This window comes from Plectropomus leopardus, chromosome 17, assembly GCF_008729295.1.
Source record: "Plectropomus leopardus isolate mb chromosome 17, YSFRI_Pleo_2.0, whole genome shotgun sequence".
Classification (NCBI taxonomy): domain Eukaryota; kingdom Metazoa; phylum Chordata; class Actinopteri; order Perciformes; family Serranidae; genus Plectropomus; species Plectropomus leopardus.
Window position 1 is genome coordinate 25,408,915 of NC_056479.1, and position 24,134 is coordinate 25,433,048.

The following is a 24,134-nucleotide window of genomic DNA, read 5'->3' on the forward strand; positions in this document are numbered from 1 at the left end:
ATTTTGTGCCTTTTTGTGGACATTTGTGTCTCCTTTTGTTTGTTTTGTCTTCTTTTTGTAGAAGTTTGGGTTTCCTTAGGGTAATTTTGTGTCTCTTTTAGGTATTTTTTTTATCATACTCTGTGTCTTTGTATTCATTTCATGTCTCCTTGTGATTGCTTTGTGTCTTTAAGTGGTCATTTGGGCTCTTTTAATTTATTTTAAGTCCCTTGAGGTAATTTTATGTTTCTTAGTGGTGATTTTGAGTCCCCTTGTGGTTTTGTTTCTCTTTGGGGTAATGTCGTGCCTTTTTATTCATTTTGTGTGTCACCTTGGCTGTTTTTTTGAGTCTCTTTACTGGTTGGTGGGTGTTAATTTGACATTTTGCAAGTGTCTTGTGTAGCTTTAGATTTCGGGGGAAGGTGCAGGCGTGCATTCTGATGAGTTTGAGCTTGTTCATTTGTGTTCAGGCTGCTGTGTAGTGAGATTAGCCTCCTGCACCCAAAAATTCAATCTATCATTGCTAACACAGCTTCCATAATTTTTGACAAGGAGCATCACTGAGATGCTGATTGGCATTGGACCAATATTTTCTCAACCTTTGTGTCTGCCGAAATATGAAAAGTAAAATGTAGTGGAATTTTTGACATGGCAGATTTTCATGGGACTACGATTATAGACGACTCGCACAATTATTACATAATACCGGAGGTCCGACTGGAATGATTTCCTCAAAGATATGAAACAAATATATAATTTATTGTTTTTCTCTTCTGTCAGTCAGGTTGTTGATCGTGTCCATCCAAGTCGTTGTAAATGACATCTTTGTGCTGATCCTGACAGGTCTGCACCACCTGTAGGACGGTTGCAAGACGCCGGTCCAGAGCAGAAAGGTGTGGTTCAGAGAGGAGGGGGGCCACGGCTGCCAGAGGGTCCTGGGACAGCGACTCCCGCATGACATCACTCAGACGGAAACCAGGGAGGGACAAGAGACGCAAGCGGAGAAGAGTGGAGCGACGGATCCTACAAATGTGGGTGGAGAGGATCAAAAGCGATAGTGAGACATACAGAGGCCAGAATTTGGGTTTCCTCATCCATCCTTCATTTTGAAGTGAGCTAGTCTGTGTGCTAGTTTTTTACCTGCAACACTGTTTTAAAGGAACTAGAATAGACGGCTCATCCCGAGAGTGACGCCCAAACCTGGAAAACATTATCAGCAACCATTCAGTCTTGAAAAAGTATGAATAAAAAGTTACTTTACCTGATTGGTTGTCAGATATGAGTTGTTGCAATACAGTGTTGCTGCCACTGTAATAAAACATTATGAACTGCCTGAGCTGAAATGAGTCAGCAGCTGGCGTCCATGGTACTCACGCCCGTCCGTTGTCCAGATGAAGCAGAAAAGTCTCATTTCCGAATTTCTCAAACACCTCATAGTGATGTCTGTCCATGTTGCCTTTGAATTATAAACATTCATATTAATTGAGAATGTGAAAAACATTTTTGTGCACACAAAGTTAATAACAGTGGTGAAAATCAACAATAAAATCCTGAGTGAATTAAGATGGGAGACAATGCTCTCAAAGGGCTCCTGTAACCCACGTCATGTTAAAACTGACCAAATACTGTGGTGAGTTTAAAATTTAGAGACTGACTCATGAGGAAGTCCAGTATAGTCATGTCAATGAGATCCACCAGTCTGGTGCCGTGGTTGTAAGGAGGCGTCTGTTTCACTGTGTCACAGTAGGCTGGGTCCTTCTCCCACCTGGGAACAACAGTGTAGTTCATTGTTTATTTAACTGAAGTGAGTTTGGGGCTGTTTCTGGTTAAACAAAAACATATATCTTTGTAGGTATCCTTTCCATAACGTTGTCAGACTCTTAGTACAACAATCTGAGCCCGTCAGTGGCAAAAACAAACATTTTAATGGACATAAACTGACAGTGCAAACGGGTACATAGCAGACAGTTTTCCGACTGCAGCCCTCTCACTCAATCCTGGACAGATAGTTTACAGTTGATTAGGGGGAAGATACTGAGTATATATTGAGCAAATATACACTATGAGTCACTGTCTTTTGGATCAACTGTCAGTAAGGTGCAAATTCAAATAAGTTGGTAACAAAGCCACAGCCTGATATAAGCAGACAGATGATCAGATTATGAGAAAATGGCACCCAGATGTGACATAATAACAGTACCATCTGTCGCCAAATCAATCAAATCCTGCACATTAGTGTCATCACCATGGACAGCTCCTGTGACCCAACCTGGGGGTCCCAGGATCAGTACCTCGGACAGCGATTATGAAATGCTTGCGCTGAACCGGAAAGCAGGAGAACTGTGAAGACTGTGGGCTGATCTGTTGGCAGTCATTGGTATTCAGTCTTAATATGATGTTTTTTTTGTTTTGTTTTGTTTTTTGTTTTAGCTCATTAACACAGCTCGTTCTCTATTCTCTGTTATGGCCTCCAGACACATAGCATTAACCTGAGCTCAGGGGAAACACTTTTTACATCAGTGCATATGTTCCTCCAAAGTGTCTCACGGCACAGAAAAAAAGTTCTGACAAGCTTATTGTTTAGAATAATTACACTAACAATGAGTTTTATGAAATGACTTCTACATCGATTACAGTGACATTAACACATCTGTGTTTAGCCACATTTAATGTTGTGTTGCAGTTCTTCATTCACACCACCAGAGGGCAATAAAGACTCATGATTCTAGAGCCTCATTTCACCAGCAAGAGGTAAAAACATTACAATTAATTACATTTAAAACATATATAGGTGTCTCCAAATATTCTTCCCACCACCAAGTGTCTAAGTGTAGGTGATAAAAGGAAGATGGTGATTATTGGAGGGCTGCTTTCGGTTCAATTTTATCATCATTAATACTCTGTAAACTTGGGTAATGACACAACCTTTAATATTTATACCTTTAAACAAAAATATCAGTCAGTTTACTCACTGTGCTTGCTTAGTGCGGCTGTAAGAGCGTCTCCATGGTGACCTCCAGGACCTGCGGGGTGCTAGGGTGAGGTCAGGTAACATGGCAGCCAGGGAAACCTCCAGCGCATGTGGGCGACCACACAGTGGGTGCTCGGTTGAACAGTAGTACTCACACTGTCCATGGAAACACACGTTGCCCACTAAAGTGAGAGAGACGACAGCTTTGGTTCAGAGGTCTGGCAGTTTGTTGGTATTGATGCAACTAAGTAGTGCAGGTGAGTGCATGCATGCACACATACTGACCTAAATGCATGTGCACACATACCAGGGGAAGTGAAGAAGGTCCTGGACAGCCTGTGGTCAGTGGTGATCTCTCTGATCTCTGAGGTGACATTGATGAGTCGACCGACCACTGGAGGGATCCGGTTAAAGCCCAACAATCTGGAAGGAAACACACAAAAGATAAAGAGCATCAGCAAGAATAAAGAGCAATGTACGAAAGTAAAACAATTATTCTTTGAAATATACACTTCACTCCTATTCCAATACACAAGCTGCACAGTAGCTTCATAAATAAGTCATTCCAGTGTTGGACCAGTGTCCCGGTGGTTACAGAACGGTCTGTCCACCCAGCAGGACACCTGCTGCCTGCTGACAGTGTAGAACCCTTTGTACCTGTCAAGGTGAAATGCAGCGATCTCTGCATTGTGTCTTTCAAAGTCCGAGAAGTAGAAGAGGTTTTCATCTGTCTCTGCGTCTCTGGATTGTCTGTGCAACAAAAACAAATTAAATTTTGCTCTGCTTCGCTGCATTGTTTTATGAAAAATGTGACCACAAGTTGTGATATAGCAGTCACCACAGCTGAACTGGAGCAACACAAACACTGTCAGTCATTTATGTTTTTAGTCGGTCAGCATTAGTTCAGTGGAGTCTTACTTCATGGGTTTCAGCAGAGCCTGTCCGTAGTTTGGGAACGATAAGAGCAGCTTCAGCTGGGTACCTCCTGTCTTCTGAACTGAGAGATATAAATTAAGTGAATATGGAGTGCACATGAATACTGCAGTTGTCACACACTTGCATGTAAGATGGAAAAACTGGGATTTAGCCAAAAACATGTTTTGTGAGGTCACAGTGACCATGACCACCAAAATCTGTTCATCGTTGAGTCCAAGTGAATGTTTGCGCCGAATTTGAATACCCTAAAGGTGTTGTTGAGATATTGTTTTTACAAGAGTGGGATGAACATGATGTCACAGTGACCTTGACCTTTGGACTCTGGACAAAAATCCTAGCAGTTTATACTTGAGCGCAGGTGGCGTTTGTGCCAAATTTGAGGTAATTCCCTCAAGGTGTTCTTGAGATAACGCGTTCATGAGACTGGGATGGACAGAAGGCATTATGTGGGTACATATTTAATGCACTCTGATTCACATGTTTCTCCACATTTGGGCCCATTACACAGTTAAACCAGCAACTGCTCCCAGACCCTCTATTTAGTACATTTCTGCAATAAGATCTAGAAAAAATACTTATGAAATTGATTTAAACGGTTTTGTGCAGCGCTTTTAGCAGTTTTATGTCTCCATAATACATTATTCATATCTTCCATCTGCTAAGAATCTGTCATCCATGCTTTTATTACATCTAGCTGAGACTACTGTAACGTGCTGCATTCCTGTCACACTACAACCTCTCAAAACTCTGCAGCAAGACTACTCACAAAATACAACACAAGAGTCCACATAACACCTATTTCAGGACCTCTACATTGTTGTCCTGTACGTTTTAGAATTGATTTAAACTTTTAATGACTACTTTTAAAGCAGATTTAGGCTTGGTGCCCTGATTATCACTTACTATCTAAGCTCTCATAAGCTTGATTGCAGCCTGAGATCCTTCGGCAGAGGTATTTTTGTAATTCCAAGGTCAAGGCTAAAAACCAGAGTCTTTGGTTTCAAGGCCCCATGACTCCCTGGATAGATCTGCCAGAAGAGATCAGGCAGACTAGCTCAGCGTCTGCTTTGAAATCTCTTTTTAAAACATACCTTTTTCAGAAATACTTTCTCTTAAATCAGTTCTTCTTTTATTTGACTTTACTTGTTTTTATTGTGTTTTAGTAATTCATATCTCACTTTTCATTATTACTGTATCAATTCTACTTGTATTTATTGCATATCTGATCATTTATTTTGCTTTTAAATCTTTCTGCAGCACTTTGTAATCTGTATTTGAAAAGTGCAATAGAAATAAAGTTATTGTTATCATGCATTATTACAAAATCCCTAAGAGGCAAAGTGATCTCTTTTCTCCCAAAGTAAAGGATGTTATCTCTTACATAGGTTATAATAGCTCTTATGTAGGAGAAAATATCTTCCTTAGAAGATAACATTATTGGAGAAAATATCTCTGACATAAGACATTATACAGTACAAGGTAATATCTATTATGTAGGAATAAAATTATCTTATTTAGGGGATAATATTATTGGAGATAATATCATAGAAGATAATATCACATATGTAGGAGAAATCATCTTTTTCTTAGGAGATAGCATCTTAGGCACTAAAAAAGCCTACGTAGGTTAAAATATGTCAAATATAGGAGATACTATCCTTGGAGAAAATATCTCTTACTTAGGAAATAGTATCATAGGAGAAATATCACCTACAAAGAAGAAAATACCTTTTACAAAGGAGATGATATTGCAGAGATAATATCTCCTACATTGGAGAAAACATCTCTTACTTAGGAGATAATATCACCTACATATGAGAAAATACTTCTTACTGGACAATATCATCGGAGATAACGAATCTCTTATGCAGAACATAAAACTGCAAACAAAAAACAGCTCCTTGCCTCTCAGGGCTTCCATACATTATTCATGTAAAAACTTAAAAACTGTCATCTTGAACATCTCCTCGGTGAATGTTTGGTTGAAGTTTTACCCCGGCAACACTTAAACAAGAAACTCTTTGTGTCATTAGCAAGTTTTAAAATAATTTCAACTCATTTTTAGCAACACTGAGATCAGTTAATTGGACACTGAGGCACTTTTGGAGTCTTTCGCCCCAAAAAAGCATGAGCCACCTCATCCCGACTTCACATAACGGGGCAGTTTGAATAAGTCAAATCAAAGCATGTGCTCTGTCGAGAGAACAGAGAAAGAGGCTGGGTTTGTTGCCAAGCTTGTAGGACCACATCTAATAAATAATTCAAAAGCAATAAATCCTGAGATATAAATCAAATCCTCCCATATTTATTTAACACCTGTTTGTAATTCTGATTAAAGGAGAATGAATCTAAAACTCAAATGTTTAAAGATAAAAACACTTTGGTGAGTGTTAAACACGAAAGAAAAGAGACGAGACAGTCAAAACAAATCAGCCTGTAGCTGAGATTAGTGCTTAATCTGCACCGTATAACATCTCAAATCTCTATGCATTATTCATTGTGCGGCATGCTGAAGACGGGGACAGCATGTCTGAGATGAGTAAACACAAAATGAGCATGTGTTGATGCAAGGGAAGTTGCGAGTTGCATGCCCGTGTGTGTGTGCATGTGTGTGTGTGGGAGTTGAGATAATGCAAGTCTGTAAAGGGATTATTTTAATGACCCTGCAACAAAAAATCATGTCCAGATTTACAAGTATCTGTTTTTTAAAAAAACATCAATCGCCTTTTCTTAACAATGAATTTGTATTATATGTATGAGGGGGTATTGGTGTTTTACATTGTATAAAATGATGATGCAGTCCAGTGAAATATACTGCTTAAACAGGAGAAAACAGTCTCATAAACTCATTAAAAAATTTACATTACAAGCTTCATAAATACATTTTGAGATTTTGGATTGTAATTTATTGTATGAGTGCTGATGTTATTGTGTCCACCGTCAAGTAAATATAATACACATAATTCAAATTGCACACACACAATGAATGTATGGCCTCCAATACATGCCTCCCCTATGTTTGTTTCCCTAATTTATTTAACGCTTTAAAACGTGAGCAAATTGATTTCTTTCAAAAACACAGAAGGAAGTAAAAAGTGACATGGAAATTATCAGAAATTTGGGGAAAAAAACAAACAAACAAACAACATATAAAATATATAAATATATTTGTTAATAATAATTACAACAATAACAATTCTACGTATAATTTTCTAGATACTTTCCCCTATTTTTAAAATTATTTTTCTAATAACTTCTCCCTCTCTTTTTTCAAAAAGTAACTCTAAATCACCTTTTCCTAATTTCTTGCAATTTGTGGGATATCTCTGAGTTGCCCTCTGTGCCTTTTTCTCTGTGTTTTCAAAAGAAATCAAACCACTTTGCTCAACTTTCAAAGGTTTAAAAGCAAGCGAAAGGCATCTGATTGAAGCACAAGGAAGCACATTCTATGTTTCAAAGGGTTAAACTTTCACTTTGTGACCAAAAGGATTTGTGGGTCATCAAACAGAGTGCCGAGCCCTCCTGTGTTTTCCCTTTGATTTTTATTCTGTTTAAATGTGCCTCAAAAGTATTTTCCCTTACCACCGAGAGCCTAAGTCATGTGTACCCTGAGGATCTGTCATCTTTGTGTGAATGTGTTTCTAAAAATGTAATCTTCGCTGTTCGAAATATGAACTTTAGCACAGTTTACTGTATCCACTGAGTGAAAACTTTGCTCTGCGTTGCCTCTGGCTCGCTCACAGACGAGCTTGTTTGTGTAAAGAGATTAGAGTTAAAATGAGAAAGCAGCCTGGTTTTCACTGTGTAATTGTGTCAAGAGGAATCGGGATGATCATACTGAAATTAAACCCCAGCACTACGAGGGTGAGTCAGGGTAAAGATGAGGTCACTTTCTACATTTAGTTTTGGTGTATTGAGCAACGCTGAGCACTGAAGTGGTGTGCTGTTTTATCTTGGTGGCCTTGAACCCAATTTATCAACCACTGGGACACAAATGAAAAAAAAAAGCAGGAGTTCATCTGATTTAATTGTTATGCAGATTAAAATCTAGTAAACTAGACCCCAATAACTGGCTCCTCAGGCTGCCTTGTTTCAGTTATCACCACATCCTGCATATGGTGCTGAATACAGATCCAGGACTTTAATATATCAGTGACTAAATTGAGTGCCTTTTCATGAGTGGGTTGTGCACAGTTTTGGCAGAACATGGCTAATATTTAAAAGATCATGTCTCTAGTATGTGCCAGCTAGAGGCAAATGTGTTTTGGTACGTAATTTTAGAAATAGAAAGATTAAATGGACAATAACTAAACCACTGTTAATCCTTCACCTTCTTCAGCCTCCTTTGTTTCTGTGGCTTTCCCTGGCCCTGATTTTTTTTTCTGGCCTCCGACCTGTCGGCCCCACCCCGCTCATTTGCTCACCAGCACCGAGGACACGTTGCGTTGCCAGATAGTGAGTCAGCTGAGCCAGGTTGGGATCCTTCCTGTTGTACAGCTCCCAGCGAGAGATGCCCAGGTGGAACCGTAGCCAGGGAGGGTGGGTCTCCACATCGCTCGTCCAGCTCACTTTGTCGTAGCCTTCCTCCTCACTGGCACTCTGCCTTCAGGAGAGGAAGAGGAGGTGATAAACAGGCAGCACTGGCCAATGAGCGATACCCCAGCTAGCAGGGAACGTTCCCACAACATTGTCTAACGTTGCCATCTAGTTGCAATAATGTTTTTAAGAAAACATTTAATCTAATGTTCAGAGAATGTTTAAAAGATGATAATCATTTTAAAAATCGTCCCTATAAGTTTAAAAGCTAAAATGTAATATTATAACTGTTGTTTTGGTGATGTTGAGAGGTGACACATCATAGTTCTTTTTACAAAACGTTCCCACAATGTTACATGAGAACAAAGGAAGAACATTTGTTATTGAGGCCTGAGATTATAGACCTTTTTTAAATGAAAATTTAATGTGATGTGATCTCTTAACAATAAAGAAACCTTTTATGGTGTTTACGCAAACTTTCAAGAGAACTTTCTAGGAATTAAAATAAAACTTGCAGCTGAAAACATTACTAAAACATTGGCTGCACTGTACCATACCCAGGATGTTTTTAGAACCAAAAATTGCGAGCTGGGACAGTTTAGCTGAAGTTTGTTTGTGTCAGGTTGACTCTGAGATATAAAACAAGCTGTAGGGGTAAAATATGTAAGGACAAATTCAGTCCCATACAAAGTAATAAAAGAAACACATTCTGCACTTTGAAATTTAGAATTAATTTTGCAAAGAAACAAAAAGCCTAAAGCTTAAGAGATGAAAAATATATCCGTATCACCCAGAGTTATTTTTCTGGAACATTTTTAATGAAACTGTGGGACAACAGTAATTGTACCATAAAGTAAAGCCAGACTTTATGCAGCCGTGCCAGACGCTCTCTAAGTCTATATTTAGACACAGTGTTAAGCTAAAGTCTAACACCAGTTTGCAAACATGTTCACAATGACAACGCTGACATGCTTAAGTTTAGCAACTTTACAGTGTTTACCATCTTAGTTTATTATAATAGCATACTAACATTTCTATAAAAGAATGTAACAAATTGGTGTTTTTGTGCATTGTCATTTATTGTTAGAATGCTAAAACTTTTCGGTACATTTTTAGTATATTGTGTTAGTCTGCTAATATTTTAATAATATTGTCTTAGGTTTATTATGTTATCTTGCTAACACATTCTAATTAGCACATAACACAAAGTATTTGCTGGCTTTGTTTATGATTATAAGTTAACATTTTCTAATAAGCACATAGCACAAAGTAGGCTGTTTACTATCTTGGTTTATTATGTTAGTGTGCTAATAAGCACAAAACACAAAGTTTTTTTTCTGAATTAGAGGTAGTTTATTGTATTAGATTGATCACATTTTCAAGTATAGTTGAGTTTTTTAGTTTTAATTAGCAGATAATAAAAGGTGTTGTCTACTTTCTTAGTTTGTGTTAGTTTGCTCACATTTCCTAATAAACACTCAACACATTGTTTATTGGCTTAGTTTGTTGTGTAAGTGTGCTAATATTTTTGAATTAGCACATAGTTTTACATAAATTAATGTTTATTAACTTAGTTTATTGTGTTAGCACACAAACACTTTCTAATTAACACATAACAGAATGTAGTTTATTTTTTTAGTTTAATGTGCAATCAAGCAATAAGAATATAATTTGTTTTGCAGGTGAATATTGGACAAATTAAAAGTTTGGACTCAGGTTCACCAAAGATGAATGTTTGCACCAAATTTCATGGTAATCCAATAGCTGCCTGTTAACCAAGACCTCATGGTGGTGCTAGACAGAAAGTCAGAGGATACTGTGAATGTCTGCAGGCTACAGAATCAGTTTCTCTTACCACTGACTGTCACTATCGATGACGTCTTCCCTCTCCTCTCCCTCACTTCCAGTATCCTTTCCATTTTTCTTTACCCTCAGCAGCCAGTCATCATCTTGCAGCTCTGGATGTGGCACGTTGTACAGTGGGTGCTCGAACAGCGCCTCCAGCTTAGAAGGACCCTTGACCTTCAGTTTTTCAGCTCCAATCAGTTTCTTTTTCCTCTTAGCGGCATCACTGACTGAGTCTTTCCCTTTATTGGTGTTGGCATTCAGTTTGTGACGCTCTTCATTCTGGAGGATTGTTGGCAATTTATGTGAGGAGGAGACATCTGACGAAGAGGAGGAGTGGGAGATGGACTGACGGTGCTGAGTATTTGTTCTTGGAATGGAGGAAGAGGAGGAGGTGGGAAGGACACAGGGTGTCTGGAGGACAGAGAGACAAAAAATTGCCAGAAGGAGGTTGAGGGCGAGGGACAGACACGCCAGGCCCAGACAGACTGAGCGAGTGGATCGACCCAGGTTCAGCCTTATCATGCTGGAGGAAAGAGAGGCAACACCAGAGAGACAGACAGAGACATTTAAAATCCAAACAGACCATGGAGTCCTGCCAACCCCTCAAACGTGATCATGATGTAACATTTTCTGAACATTGCATTCCACTTTTTCACAGATAAAGGAGTGGACAAAGTAAGAAAAACAACAGATGAATGAGAAGTACTACTTTGAAGTAAATGAATTGCTCACAAAGGCAGCTGTATCAAGCTAAATGCCAGTGCCAATGGGCACCCTGATTCAATTGCTGCCCCCCCACCCCACCCCCGCTGCCTTTTAGCAAAAATAATTGGAGGCTTTCAATACTACCTTGAAAAGGCACGCTCATTTTTGAAGCTAGTGTGAAGGTAGTAGTTTTGTGTCAAACCAGATAACCTAAGGCATCCACTGGTTCCAATGAGATCAACATAGCTTGTTGAGAAAGGGGCTAAATAATTCTCCACATTTTGGCTTTTTTTTGGCCAATTTCAAACGGGTCTCTTGAACTACTTTTTGACAGGGTTCCCCAGTCTATGCACATCAGATAATTTGTGACATTAACTATAAAATAAGAAACCAAACCATCAGTATACAATTCCTTAAGCCTCATACTGACAGTGTTTTCAACTAGCCTTTATAATGTATATTTCAACAGCATAATCAAATACACAAAAATCAGTTTAGTACAACTTTTGGATTTGGTTTGCCACCAAAGATATTTAGTAGCCCCATTTGGAAAGTTGTGATTTTGACCTGCTGCTGGTAATGCTACTAAAAAGTTAGTGGAACACTAAATTCATTAGTCATGGGTTTTTATCATCTGGGAACCATGCACCAAATGCCACTGCAATCATATTTGTTGAGAAATTTTACTTCATAAATGTGAATGTGATGGTGGCACTAGATGAAAAGTTAGAAGAACACAGTGAAAATCATTTTCCAGAGATGCTAGATGAAAATTTAGAGGATCAAGAAGGTCACTAAGATCCATCCTCTGGGACCATAAATGTCTGTAAAATCACGTCAATCCATCCTATAGTTGTTGAGATGTTTTTTTCCCAAAACCACAAATGTGAGTGTAGTGGTGGGACTACATGAAATGTTAGAGAATTACCAAAGTCAGCAAGATTCATCCTCTGGGGACCATGAATGTCTATTAAAAAATCATGTCAATCACCCCAATGGTTGCCAAGACATTTCACACAAAACCACAAGTGTGAATGAAGTTGTGGCACTATGGTATATGAAAAGTGAGAGGATCACCCAATAAGTAAGATTCATCTTTTGGGGACCATGAATATCAGTAAAAATCATGTCACTCTCCTCAGTAGCTGGTGAGATATCTCACTCAAAACCACAAATGTGAACCCAATGAGTGGCACTAGATGGAAAGTTAGAGGGTCAAGAAAGTCAGTAAGATTCATCCTCAAGGGACCATAAACATCTGCACAAAACTCATGTCAATCCATCAAATACATGAAATATTTCACTCTGGACCAAAGTGGCGAACAACCACCCAAAATAAGACTGCAACTTTAAATTAAAATAGGATTCACAATACTATAGGATACACGTTCACAACCTGCATGACACAGTCTTAATGAACAAAATGGCACGTTATGAACCAATTGTCTTTGTAGGAAAAAATGGAAAGCATAAAAAATGGATCAGTATAGGGCATGGTACTGTGAAATTGCATATGGAATGGAAAAAACAGATACTCAGTCTGATCCAAATGGTGCATCAAACCATCACCAGCTGTTGTCAGCGCTTACACATTTTTAGCATGGCAGTCACGTTAGTCGGGTCATTAATTCACTAAATGTCAGCATGGTTGTCGAACAGTTATATACACTAGCCCTGTTGACAAAACCCAATGGAGCAGATGCAAACATAGCTCCCATAGTACCACAATTACATCCCACTTTTAAAGAAATTCTGCAGCATTTAAACACCTGTTTCAGCCTCTTCAGTTTAAACATAACAGAGACATTATGGACATTTAGGAATACAAGTGTTAAACACATTTCTGCATCTTCTATTCCTCAGCAAACTGGAGGCTCTTTCTACAAAAATTATACAATAAAAAAACACTGAATTCCCAGCTGCAGCTATTCTGAGGGCAAACAGTTGCCCTTCACTTTATCATCTTTACTTTATTATTATTCTCTGCCAAACTCTCCCTGCTCTGTTCCTAAGGCAAACTCATGCACATAAGCAAACATTTGGAAGAATAAACACTCCACTGATTAATTTACGCTGTCAGACAGACAGACGAATGGACAGAAAGACAGGCAATCACACATACACTCGCACTGCACTAATCTGTCAGATAACCCTTTACATCAAATCCTCAAAGAAAGAAAAGCTCACTAAGAAAATCAATACATTATTGAACAACTCACTGCTCCCAAATTCCCTGTGTGGACCATCAGGCTGGAGGAATTACTTACATCTCTTCCCCTTCAAGACCTTTTTTCTTCTCTCTCTATCTATTCCGCTCCTCTTCCTCTGTTAATGAGGTAGATATTCAGAATTCGGTGACATTTCTACCCTCTTTTTGTCCTGTTCTTTCCAGAGAGGGTAGTTTGTTTGTTATCATACGGTCACCGCAGTCCAAACGAGGACAAAGACCGGCATGTTGTGGTGACCTGTGTCTGCGTGACCTGCAGTAAAGAGAAAGGGAATCACACCATACTGCCAAATGATCTTTTAGTCCGTCAGGATCAATACAGAGAGCGTGATAATACACAGCAGTGCTGTACAGAGGGCAGACTCAATATCTGTGACTCATAATAATAATAATCCTCACACAGCAGGGTCAATGGAACAGCCCTGAAAAAACACAAAAAAACAGCTAACATTCATCTGGTAATTTCTCTTTCATTTTCCTTTCTCTAAAGCAACAGCCTGTTTGTTTTCTTATTGAGAATTATATGAAATTTGATACCACTCTAAAGGCCGTATGGTAAATATGAAGCTACAGTTAGCAATTGGTTAGCTTTGCTTAGCACTGAGATTGGGACAGCTACGCAGACTCTTACAAGGAAGATTTATGAGTCATTTTTTATTCATAGTTTTAAAAATTCAACCCCATTTGAATGCAGTGAGATGCCTTTTAAATGGGGTCTTGTTTACTGTATACATGAGTCCACATGAACATCCCGATGTTGTGGTTTTCAGGACCTTAGAAAAGGAAATTTTCTGAGCGCTCCGAGCTCACAATTTCATGTTAAGGACTTCCCGTGTTGTCTACATGATCTCATGAGTTTCATTTGAATGCAGAGTGTGTCCAAAGTTTGGTATTGTTTTAGACTTACTGTGAAGCTGCTGTTCAAGAAATACTGTAGCTGTACACATCAGCACAAATGGTTTCCCAACATAACCTCCGATAAAATCCATTAACTATTGTGTTTACATGTACACATAAAATGTAGAACTGTTAAGCCACGGGTGGTCCACATATTAGGTTATTCATATTTTATCACACGTTGTCTGGCCTCCCTAGAGTTTTTCCTCTCATTCTTATGTTTATGATTTCAGCCTCTGGTTTTGACTTTTGAAAGGACACTTTGTGACTCATTTTTTTATTATGCACAATGGATAGCTTTAATATTCTTTAATACTTTAATATAATACTTTAATACTGAAAATGTAGGTGGTGTCAAAAACAGTGACCTGGGTCTTCTGTTATAAACTGTTAAATATTGGCGGCACATTAAGAGAAACTTGCAGAGTGATGAATTCATATTCTAAAGGAGCCCGGATTAAATCAAATATTCATCTCTTTAACACAGTCTCTCTTTTTGACTTTCTTTGAACCTGTCCCCTGTTCGTGTCGCCCTCGCCCCTTTAATCATAAACCATCCATTACATTTCCATATCTGCCATTACATCTCCTGCTCTGACTTTAAATCTTTCTGTCTGACTTTCAGTACTCTCTGTCCTCTGAGGGTTGAAAAATTGTTCTCTGCCATACTGCTGCTAATTAGCAGACTATATGTTTCTGTTAATGAGCTAAGTTTGCTCTGAGAGAGAATGCATTATGTATGTTGCAGCAGGTCCCAGTAGATCAGACTGTTGTTTTTCAGACCTGGGGCAACATGCAGCCTCTGAGAGTGTTTCATTACATGTAAACAACTGTTAAATGTCACAAATGAGATTACAATCGAGAGAGAGAGAGAGGGGGGAAATGGATCACTTGTTGGATAAATATTACATGTTTGAGTAAATTAGGAAAATCTAAATGCATAAAAACACCAACTTTTCTAAATTATTCATCATGTTGGAGAAGGACTCACTAAAAACACTATTTCAACTGGAGGCCTTACGTTTCGCATCACACAGTGTCATGTGCGGTCTTGTTGGCTTGTATTTGGTAGTCACTTTCTGGATACACTAACAAAACTGTAATGTAAAAAGCATTTTATCAATCAAATGTTTCCTTTAACCCCAAGATTAAATCTACAGGAAATGTCAAGCCCATGGATGGATTATAAGACAATGGGCCCCTGGGCGCAGATATGCAAAGGGTCCCACCATCTCTCCTACACAGGAGCAAGACACATAATCTTAGTGGTGTTTTGGGTCTCTTTAAGATAATTTTGTCTTTTTCTGGTCATATTTTGTCTCTTTGTGGTCTTTTTGAATCTTCTCCTGGTTGGTGTTTATTTTGCAAGTGACGGTCAGGGGACCCCCTGGAGCTGACCTAGTTCAGTAATGCTCGCGCCTAATAACGTCAAACAGATGATTTTTTTTTTGTTTTTGTGAGCATTAACAAGGATACTCTTAGATTATTTTTCCCTTGTACTGCTGGAATGTCTGCAATCACGACCAGACTTCTCTGCAGATTTTTAAATGATTTTTACCAGGCACTGCTGCATCCAGCAAACCCATATCCATCTGGGGGAAATACCAAGTGTTTGGGGTGTTCTGTGATGGTGATGCCTCTACAGTTTTAAATTGTAAAAATGTAACTGGGACGATGCTTTATGGGTGTTTAGGGGAGTCATTAATCTCAGGATGTGCCATAGTGGTGTCACGATTCAATACATTTTCAGGACAGAGAATTTAAGGAAAGCCTTTGTATATTCTTGGATCACTTTCCAAGTTTGGAGTTAAGTTTTGCAAATTGTGTACTACATATTGTATATTATTACTTGTACTTGTACAACAAGACTAAGAGTCTACAGCAGCACTTGTAGCTATGCGAAACTGTACTCAGACACTGTGGTGTTTTGAGTTAAATGCTGTGGTGTAGCAAGAAAAGAATAAAAGCCTAACTGTAATAACAAAGCAGTGACTTTTAAGGACAAGGCCGACGGTATTTCAAATTTCTGTTATTGTCAAGAATTCCCATGAAAACACTAAAACTAATAAATGCTTTGAGCTCTAGCTGTAAAATTGGCATGCCAAATTGGCCTTCTCCTCCTCCTCTGCAGGTTCGATTCATGTTCGTTTACATTTTGCTCTTACCACTACAGCGGCGTAGACGGATGACGGCGATGATGACGTTTTGTTATGCGTATTGATGTTGATGGACGTAGGTTATCTCCTGTGATTCAGTAGGTGATGTCATCGTACAGTCTGCATACATCAAACTTGATGTCATACCCAAATTTATTAGATCCATGTTGCACAGTGTAGCTTTACTTAACTTATAAGATTGCTAAACTCTCACACTCTGCAGGAGGCTTAAAAAGACCTTGACTAAGTGTACGGCTTCAAAATTTGGAAAATAAATGGAGTGGGCTGAAATTCTGACAGGTGATGTCTGAATGGCGGAAAAACTGTCACATAGGGCATGATGAGAGGTCATCAATCCATACAGTATCATGAGCTGTAGTGTAGTGTTATGCAATGTGATACCTTATGAATCGCCATCTTTGTACATTTCTCTTCCTCCGGAGGGAGATTCGAGGTCACCCCTGGTTCAGCTGCTTAACATCATAAAGAAAACTTAATCAGGACACAATCCTACATCTGCTACATCTGATCTTATTACAGCAAGTCAGAGAAATCAAACACAGTATCATATTTGAAATGTGTGCTACTTTCAGTTTTTCTACAGCCTCTGTCCCATCTTTACTGCCTTTCTCCCTTTCCACACACACACATAAAACACACATTCAAACAACGAAAACATCCTTCAAAAGCTTTGAAGCCCCGTTTCCCTCACAGCAGTCGCTGCTTAATGTAGGTTGCTTGGAAACAACCCAGAATTTTGGGACCTAATTGGAGCGTGCATGTGCTTTATCCAGCAGGCAGGCAGGCGGACGGCGGGTCTGTTGTGCAAACTCAGGATAATAAGACAAAGTGAATTTAAGATCACATCTGGCACATTAGACGCGAACGAGCGGCGGAGGGCCTATCGGATCATGTGGAGGGGTGACTGATGAAAGCCTCAGAGGCCTGATGTGTGTGTTTAGACAGAGATTGTGTGTGGCTCAGAGTCCTTTTCTGGATAAAATTTGTCTCCACGAGTTTGTGTGTTTATTCTGGGATGTAAAAACTGCTTAAATGGCCTTATGAGGACTCAAGGGTGCAGGAGTTGGTTTTTTTTTTGTGTGTGTGTGCGTGTGTGTGAGCGAGAGCGGAATACAAAGAGAACGAAGTGTTTAATCATGTGTCGGCTGATGTTTGAAGTGCCGGAGGCGCTGTATCTCTCTGTGGTTTTCTTTCTCTTTGTGTTTAACCTACAGTATGTGTCTGCAGGTGTCTGTGCGTGTGCATGTGTGTGTGTGTATGTGTGTGTGATGCAAAAGGAGCGTTTCATCATGTGTTGCCTTGTGTTTGATGTGATAGAGGAGCTCCTTGGTCTTTTCACTCATCCTCCTACTCCCTCTCTTCCTTTCTCACTCTGTCACAGCTTATCCCTCCATTCCTTTCTTTCACCTGCCTTCACTTCCTCGCTCGGTTTCCGCCTACTCCCTCTCTTTCCTCCCCCACAACCTCTCTCTCCTTCTCTCCCTCCCTCTCCCTCGCAGAGGCCTGGAGTCTTTGAAAGCATTGACTCCTGTGGCTCTGGCTGCTGCTACACTCCCAGTATGGATGGGCATGAATATTTCATCTGGGGAAAGGGAGGGCGGGATTGAAAGAAGTGGGAGACGAAAGAGCGAGAATGAGGGGGAGAGACAGAAGTGATGGAGCAAAACAGGTGAGCGATAAATAAAGACAAAGAGCAACAAATGCAAACCGAGAAAGAGAAGGAAATGAGAAAAACAGGAGGAGAGAGAGATGGAGGGGAGGTGAGATAGATGTTGGCGGAGGGTGAGACCACGAGCAGAGAACTCGCGTGGAATACCAACTACAGCAACAATGTGTTCAGTTTATATAGAGAGACACATTTCCTCCTGTGAAGCATAACTCACAAAACACACATGCAAGGGGAAGATCATAAAGCCTCTGCACCCTCCGAGTATCCCCAGCAGAGTGATTCTAATCATTCTTGTCGTCTACATCTCTTCTCTCCCTCCATCTTTCATAACCTCTTGTGCATCTCTCGCTCTCTCGTCGTCCATTTCAAGGTGACAGCTTGTGGGATAATCTAATCCTGCGTCTGCACACATGGGACAGTCTGTCATTGGCTGTGGAAAAGTGTGTGGATCTTTTATGTATACGTGCATGTTACTGTGTAGGAAAAAAAGAAGAGCAAAAGAAGAAAAAAATTTAAAAAAATAGGATAGAAAGGAAGAATGAAACAGAGCACAACCTCAGGATGCCTTGAGGCTAAGACATATAACGAACACATGAATTATGTAAAGACTATTCATTTATTACTGATGAGGCTCTGTGAGAATCAAAGCTGTAAATGTAATATATTTGGGGAGACAACCTCTACAAAACTCAAATATGCTACAAATTTTGAAAGAAATGCTACAAATGTCAAAAAGTTAAAAAAAAAAAAAGTAATAATCGCAATATACTGTATATCACTATTGTGACTTAAGTATTTAGATAATATTGTATTGGGAAAGCATTGTGATAATATTGTATTGTGACTAAAGCATCATGATAAAAGTACCCTGATAATATTGTATTGTGACTATTTTGTGAGATTGTTTCATGACTAAAGTATTGAGATAATATTTTATCATAAAAGTATTAGGATAATGCCTAAAGAAAATGAGTGATTTTCTTTTTTGTTTTGGGTGGGGGCAAATAATGTTCCCTCACAATGTTGACTCAATGGCTACGGCCTTGGTACCACAATGTATACAAGATACTTCTTATGTACATGTGTACATGTACCAAGGTGCGTACAGTGTGTGATTTCAGATGCAGTACAGTAATGTTAACGACTGTGGCTGTTTAATGAGACATAAGCAGCGCTCCACACAAATATATAATTCATATGAATTGGTCCCTGGTATGAACATGTTAATGTTGGGACTTATTCGAATGCTGATGCAAAGTGAAACAAGTGGATGTTCAACAGTTACAGAGAACTGCATTGGTTATATAACAAGCGAACTGAAAAGCTATGCTGAAAAAACGTGTTTATCTTTTATTGTGTGTTGGGTCTGCCAACTCTGACACTGATCAGTACATATAAATATATATATACATACATATATACTGGGCTTATGCAGGTACAGATTTTTACATAACTGTGCATCATTTTTATATTGTAACTTGGTCGGTTCATGAAAGAGGAGCCTGAGATAGATTGTTTGGCACCGTCAACATGGGTAAACCAGGAAAATATTTAGAGGCCCCTAAAAAATGTTTTGGGAAAATGGGCCCTGATGGCAACTCACTATTAACCCCCTTTGCCTTAACTAAAAGGTACTCTACAGTTTACTGCTGCTTCCCACCTTCTGGGACCCCTTTTCACCACCATATGACCTTTATGGGCTTCTTTGCCTGGGGCCCCCCAGAGTCTAGGATAGCCAATATAAATTCATATCAATATGTCCTCTGTAAGGGCATGTTAGAGTTGTAAATGTTACAAAGTGCAAGAAGTGGATGTCAAGCTTTTGTTTGCATTGTTTGCACTATTGTTTATTGTGTGTAGTAACCGTCTCAGGTACATAAGCATTACAGTGTGCATTTTACTTGTACAATCGTGCATGTGACAAATAAACCTGAAACTTAAAGCTTGAACTTGACAGAATTTTTAAATTTTTAAATTTTACTGCCAGCAGCAGAAAGTGGATGCTAAGAACAAATTTGTTCATTTGGCCAACAAGCTAGCTGTTGTGCTAAAATAACATCTGTAACCTTGTTACCAGCGTATCTTTATCACGTAAGAGACAAAACAAAGAGTATAATGAACAGGGTGAACTCTCCATCAAAAGTGTATCAAGGCCTACTCCTTTGCTACACAACACAAAAAACAACAGGCAGTTCATCAGGGGTTTCCATTAAGGCCAAATCCTGACTACATGACACCAACAAACAGGAGCCTTTGGACCAAAAACAAAAAGACAAAAGAGCTGGAATATCGCTCTTCCAAGATAACAAAACTCGTTTAAAGTACCCCAAATTTGCATTTAAACAAGCAGGGAGAGTCTGCAATTTTGTCCAAAGCCACAAATGTCAACATACAAGCTAACAATCCCCCAGTGTCACAGGAAGTAGCAACAATACAAACAAAACAAGGCCAAATAACCACAAAACCAAGACTTTCATCCTACCCAAATGGTTAGTTTGATCCTCCAAAATGTCACAAACTGGGTAAAACATGGCTGGACAAAGGTTGACATAACTAAAAGAGAAATTTGTTTAAAGATAAAATAAATGTAACAAAACCAGGACAGAGGAGACGGCTGACTGATTTCCAGTCCTGCAGTCAGAGCAGGTGAGCTCAAGCTTCCTGATGACTTGACTCCGCCCATCAGGCTCCTGGAGGGAGGGGCCTGCTCAGAGAGGGTCGACACACATTATTCCTCGACCCAATATAAGGCAGAGTCAGGAGGTTTTTCCAGATCCCAATCTACTAATTTCTTACAATTAACTGAACATTTCTTGTGAAGTAACTGATTGCTTTTTTTTTCCCTCACACGAACGAAATCAAGCCAATTTGCTCAGGATTCAAAGGGTTAAACCTTGAAATTACCAAATAAAAAATAAAAAAAATTTTAAAAAAGAAAGTGGAAAAACTGTGTGTCTCTGTGTGACTTAATTTTAAATATGTAATTATGATAATTATAAGTATGATTTTTCCTACGTTTATTTTCTTTTTTTCCCTGTAGACATTTTCCCTAGTTTTTTAAAAAAATAATTTTCTGAATCTGCTAATTTCTTGCAGTTCACAGAATATTTCTTACTAAGTTTTTAATTGCTTTTTTCCCCCATGTTTTTGAAATTAACCAGGATAAAAGGTTTTAAATAATCGTGAGAGGCATCTGAATGCGGCACAGGAAAAGAGATGCTGATCCAGGTTTGAAACAGTTAAAGTGCAAGAAGTATGAAACAATCAAAAAGAGTCATCACCAGTGTGCAACAGTGAGTCCCAGCGTCACTACAATCATACTGTCATGCTGCTGAAGGCTCTCCCCCTCTGAGGCGTACATATTGCTTCATCCTAAACCACCTGAGGCTCTGTTTATAAGCCGTGATGACCTCTGACCTCTCCCACAGCTCTGTGGATATGATCTAAGTGCCACCTCTGCAGCTCAGCTGAGACACAAGCCACCAGGACCGACACGTTGCTGTGTGTCCACTCAGACATAAAGTGACAGAATACAATAAAACTAAACAGATGAAGCACATATAACAAGTTTAGTGGAACTAATCTAATACTGCAGATTTAGTCAAGCATGACAAAGTTAACATGTGAGCTGAGACACGGCGGCACATGAACAACATTAAAGCGCCTGCAAAGATAAAACTGCACAGACAAAGGGACAAAGGTGCATTTGAATTTAGTTTTTGATTGCACAACTTGGTGCTGCTTGGTATATATTATATTAACCTTGAACACTGAACTCCCAATGGTAGCTAAAATAATTCAATTATTATTACAATTGTGATTTTTTAATGTAGTAGATATCAAACCACTATTACAGAGTGCTTTATTTCCCTTAAAAAATAAAATACCATCTATTTGATGGCAGCTTCGAGCAGACTTAATGCAAAATAATGTGGAAAGAGAGAAAAATAAAATGTAGTAGGAGTGAATCAGAGAGCTGCGCTGGTGTCGTGCAGCTAAGACCCGCTCGTGATTCTTAATTGATGAGTTTTATTTAGTGATTGTGTGGGGATTTTGGAGGATTCATTACTCACAAAGTCCCACTGAAGACGTGGGCTGTGGGTTTTTTTCTTGACTGGAATTTTTAAATACTGCAAATGAGAAAGCTGCCAGGACACATGGGGAGAGAGAGAGAGAGTCATTTTTAATTCTCTCCAGATCAGGTTGTCAGCAAAAATCCAAGACTGCAAATTGCTTGTGTGCCTGCGTGCATACACCCGTGTTTGTGTACATCTTTCCACCCGGCAGAAAATTGATTTCCAGCAGATGGCATGGAAAGCCCTCAGAGGACAAGAGTGTGTGTGCTCGCACAGAAAATATTTGGAGGACAAAACACGGAGACAGATGCATTTTTAAACAGGCCTGTTCAGACACACACATGCACCTTGAAATGCAGGAAGATTAGAGGGCACCTGAGCGCACAAATACATTTATATTTAACTGAGGTAATAAAACAGACTCTGCTGTTCCTTGTTAGCTGCTGCGTGTTCTCCACTGATCACAGTGAACAGGTTGATGGCAGTCTACTGCAAACACGCACATATTTAATGTTTTAATGATGCTGCACTTACAAAGAGAAGCTCAACACAAACACATGTGGTTTGCTGTTACTAGCTTCCTTTTGGTTCCTCTGTTTTCTTTATATTTCTGGATTTCTCACCTTTCATCACTCCTCTCATCTTCTCACATTCTTTTGTCTTCACACCACCATTTTATTATTTAATTCTCTACATTTTTGTGGTTTGTGCACTCTGCAGAACCGGGAAGATAGTGTCTCCAATCATGGGTGGATTATAAGAGAATAGGGCCCCGGGCACAGATATGAGGGGGGCCCCCCATGCAGATTTATGGTTGTTTAGCCTGTATTTGTTGTTGTTTTGTATCAACCTGCAGTTATTACGCATCTCTCTGTGGTTTTCTATCTATTTGTGGTCAGTTTGTAGGTGCTTTTTGTCTCTTTGTAGTCATTTTGTGTCATTTGTGATTGTTTTTCCCCTCTTTGTAGTCTTTGCAAATTAAATTGTGTATCTTTGAAGTTGTTTTGTGCCTCTTTGTAGTCATTTTGAGTCTCTTTGTGGCCATTTTGTGTCTTCTTCTTGTTGTTTTGTCCCTTTTTGTAGTCTTTTTTAACTCTCTTTGCAGCTGTTTTGCATCACTTTGTAGTTGTTGTGTGTCTCTTTGTGGTCATTTTTTGTATTCCTCTCTGACTTTTCCCCCCTTTTAACAGTCGCTTGAATCTCTGTGTGTCTTTGTAGCATTTTAGCATCTGTTGGCAGTTATTTTGTGTCTATTTGTAGTCATATAAGTCTCTTTGCAGTTATTTTTCTCTCTGTATTAATTTTGTGTCTCTATGTGATTGTTTTACCTCTTTTTGCAGTCATTGTGAATGTCTTTGTGTCTCTTTGGAGCTGTTTTGCATCTCTTTGTAGTCACTTTGAGTCTTTTTTAGTTCGGTACTTGTCTCTTCAAGTTCAAAAAGGCCATACAAGTAAACATTTAAAAAGTACAATGCACATGAAACATTCGCGATGCGTTTTATATAATGAATGAAGGCACAAAGTGGGTTGTCACAGACAGGCACGACCAAGAGCCAAGCACGCTGCGTTTGCACACACTTGCACACGCGCACACACACACACAAGCCTGCCAAAGCCCCCTCCAAACACAGTCACATGCTTAAAAAATTATCATGCATCTCCTCACTCCAGCACATCGCAACTGGATGAAGTGAAAGACAAAAAGCTTGAGAAGGAGGATGCTGTAATTAGACACAGAGAAAAAGTAAATGAGGGAGATTGGGAGGAAAATGTCAGGAGGAGATTAGTGATGATATTAACCAATCATGTTATCTGCTTATTTAACATATAAAGCACATTAGCACGAGAGGAAATAGAGCTTTAAGCCGTGCAAACCATAAGATGGAGCTGTAGATGTATGTAGGCTGCCACTATGCAAAATCTGTATCAGTAAGAATATGTCCTTACCTATTTAAAATGTGTACAGTATATAGTTGGAATAGAATATTTAATAAATTATAGATAAACATCATTGTTTGGTCTTTTTGGCTTTTGTTGCAACCAAATGTGAAAATCCTCATAACAAACAACAGTATGTTTTTTCTGCATGTGTATAGCACCTATATGTTGCTTT

The 24,134-nt window shown here is 39.1% G+C and overlaps 1 protein-coding gene across 2 annotated transcripts in view; it reads right to left on the reverse strand.

Annotated features, from left to right (window-relative positions):
- Nucleotides 1–719: 719 nt before the first annotated feature.
- LOC121956627 (extracellular serine/threonine protein kinase FAM20C-like) overlaps nucleotides 720–24,134 on the reverse strand; it is a 29,526-nt gene continuing 6,111 nt past the window's right edge. Inside the window, exons 4-14 of one of the 2 annotated variants that reach the window (XM_042504943.1) lie at nucleotides 16,658–16,725; nucleotides 10,278–10,793; nucleotides 8,311–8,489; nucleotides 3,869–3,947; nucleotides 3,608–3,700; nucleotides 3,258–3,373; nucleotides 2,952–3,132; nucleotides 1,635–1,744; nucleotides 1,354–1,435; nucleotides 1,120–1,179; nucleotides 720–1,002 (exon numbers count right to left, since the gene is read on the reverse strand). In XM_042504943.1, the coding sequence (XP_042360877.1) occupies nucleotides 756–1,002; nucleotides 1,120–1,179; nucleotides 1,354–1,435; nucleotides 1,635–1,744; nucleotides 2,952–3,132; nucleotides 3,258–3,373; nucleotides 3,608–3,700; nucleotides 3,869–3,947; nucleotides 8,311–8,489; nucleotides 10,278–10,792 (1,662 nt within the window). In that variant the 5' untranslated portion in view covers nucleotide 10,793; nucleotides 16,658–16,725 and the 3' untranslated portion in view covers nucleotides 720–755. Of the gene's footprint in view, nucleotides 1,003–1,119; nucleotides 1,180–1,353; nucleotides 1,436–1,634; nucleotides 1,745–2,951; nucleotides 3,133–3,257; nucleotides 3,374–3,607; nucleotides 3,701–3,868; nucleotides 3,948–8,310; nucleotides 8,490–10,277; nucleotides 10,794–13,242; nucleotides 13,425–16,657; nucleotides 16,726–24,134 lie in introns of those variants that run through there. The other variant, XM_042504942.1, reaches the window with a different exon arrangement.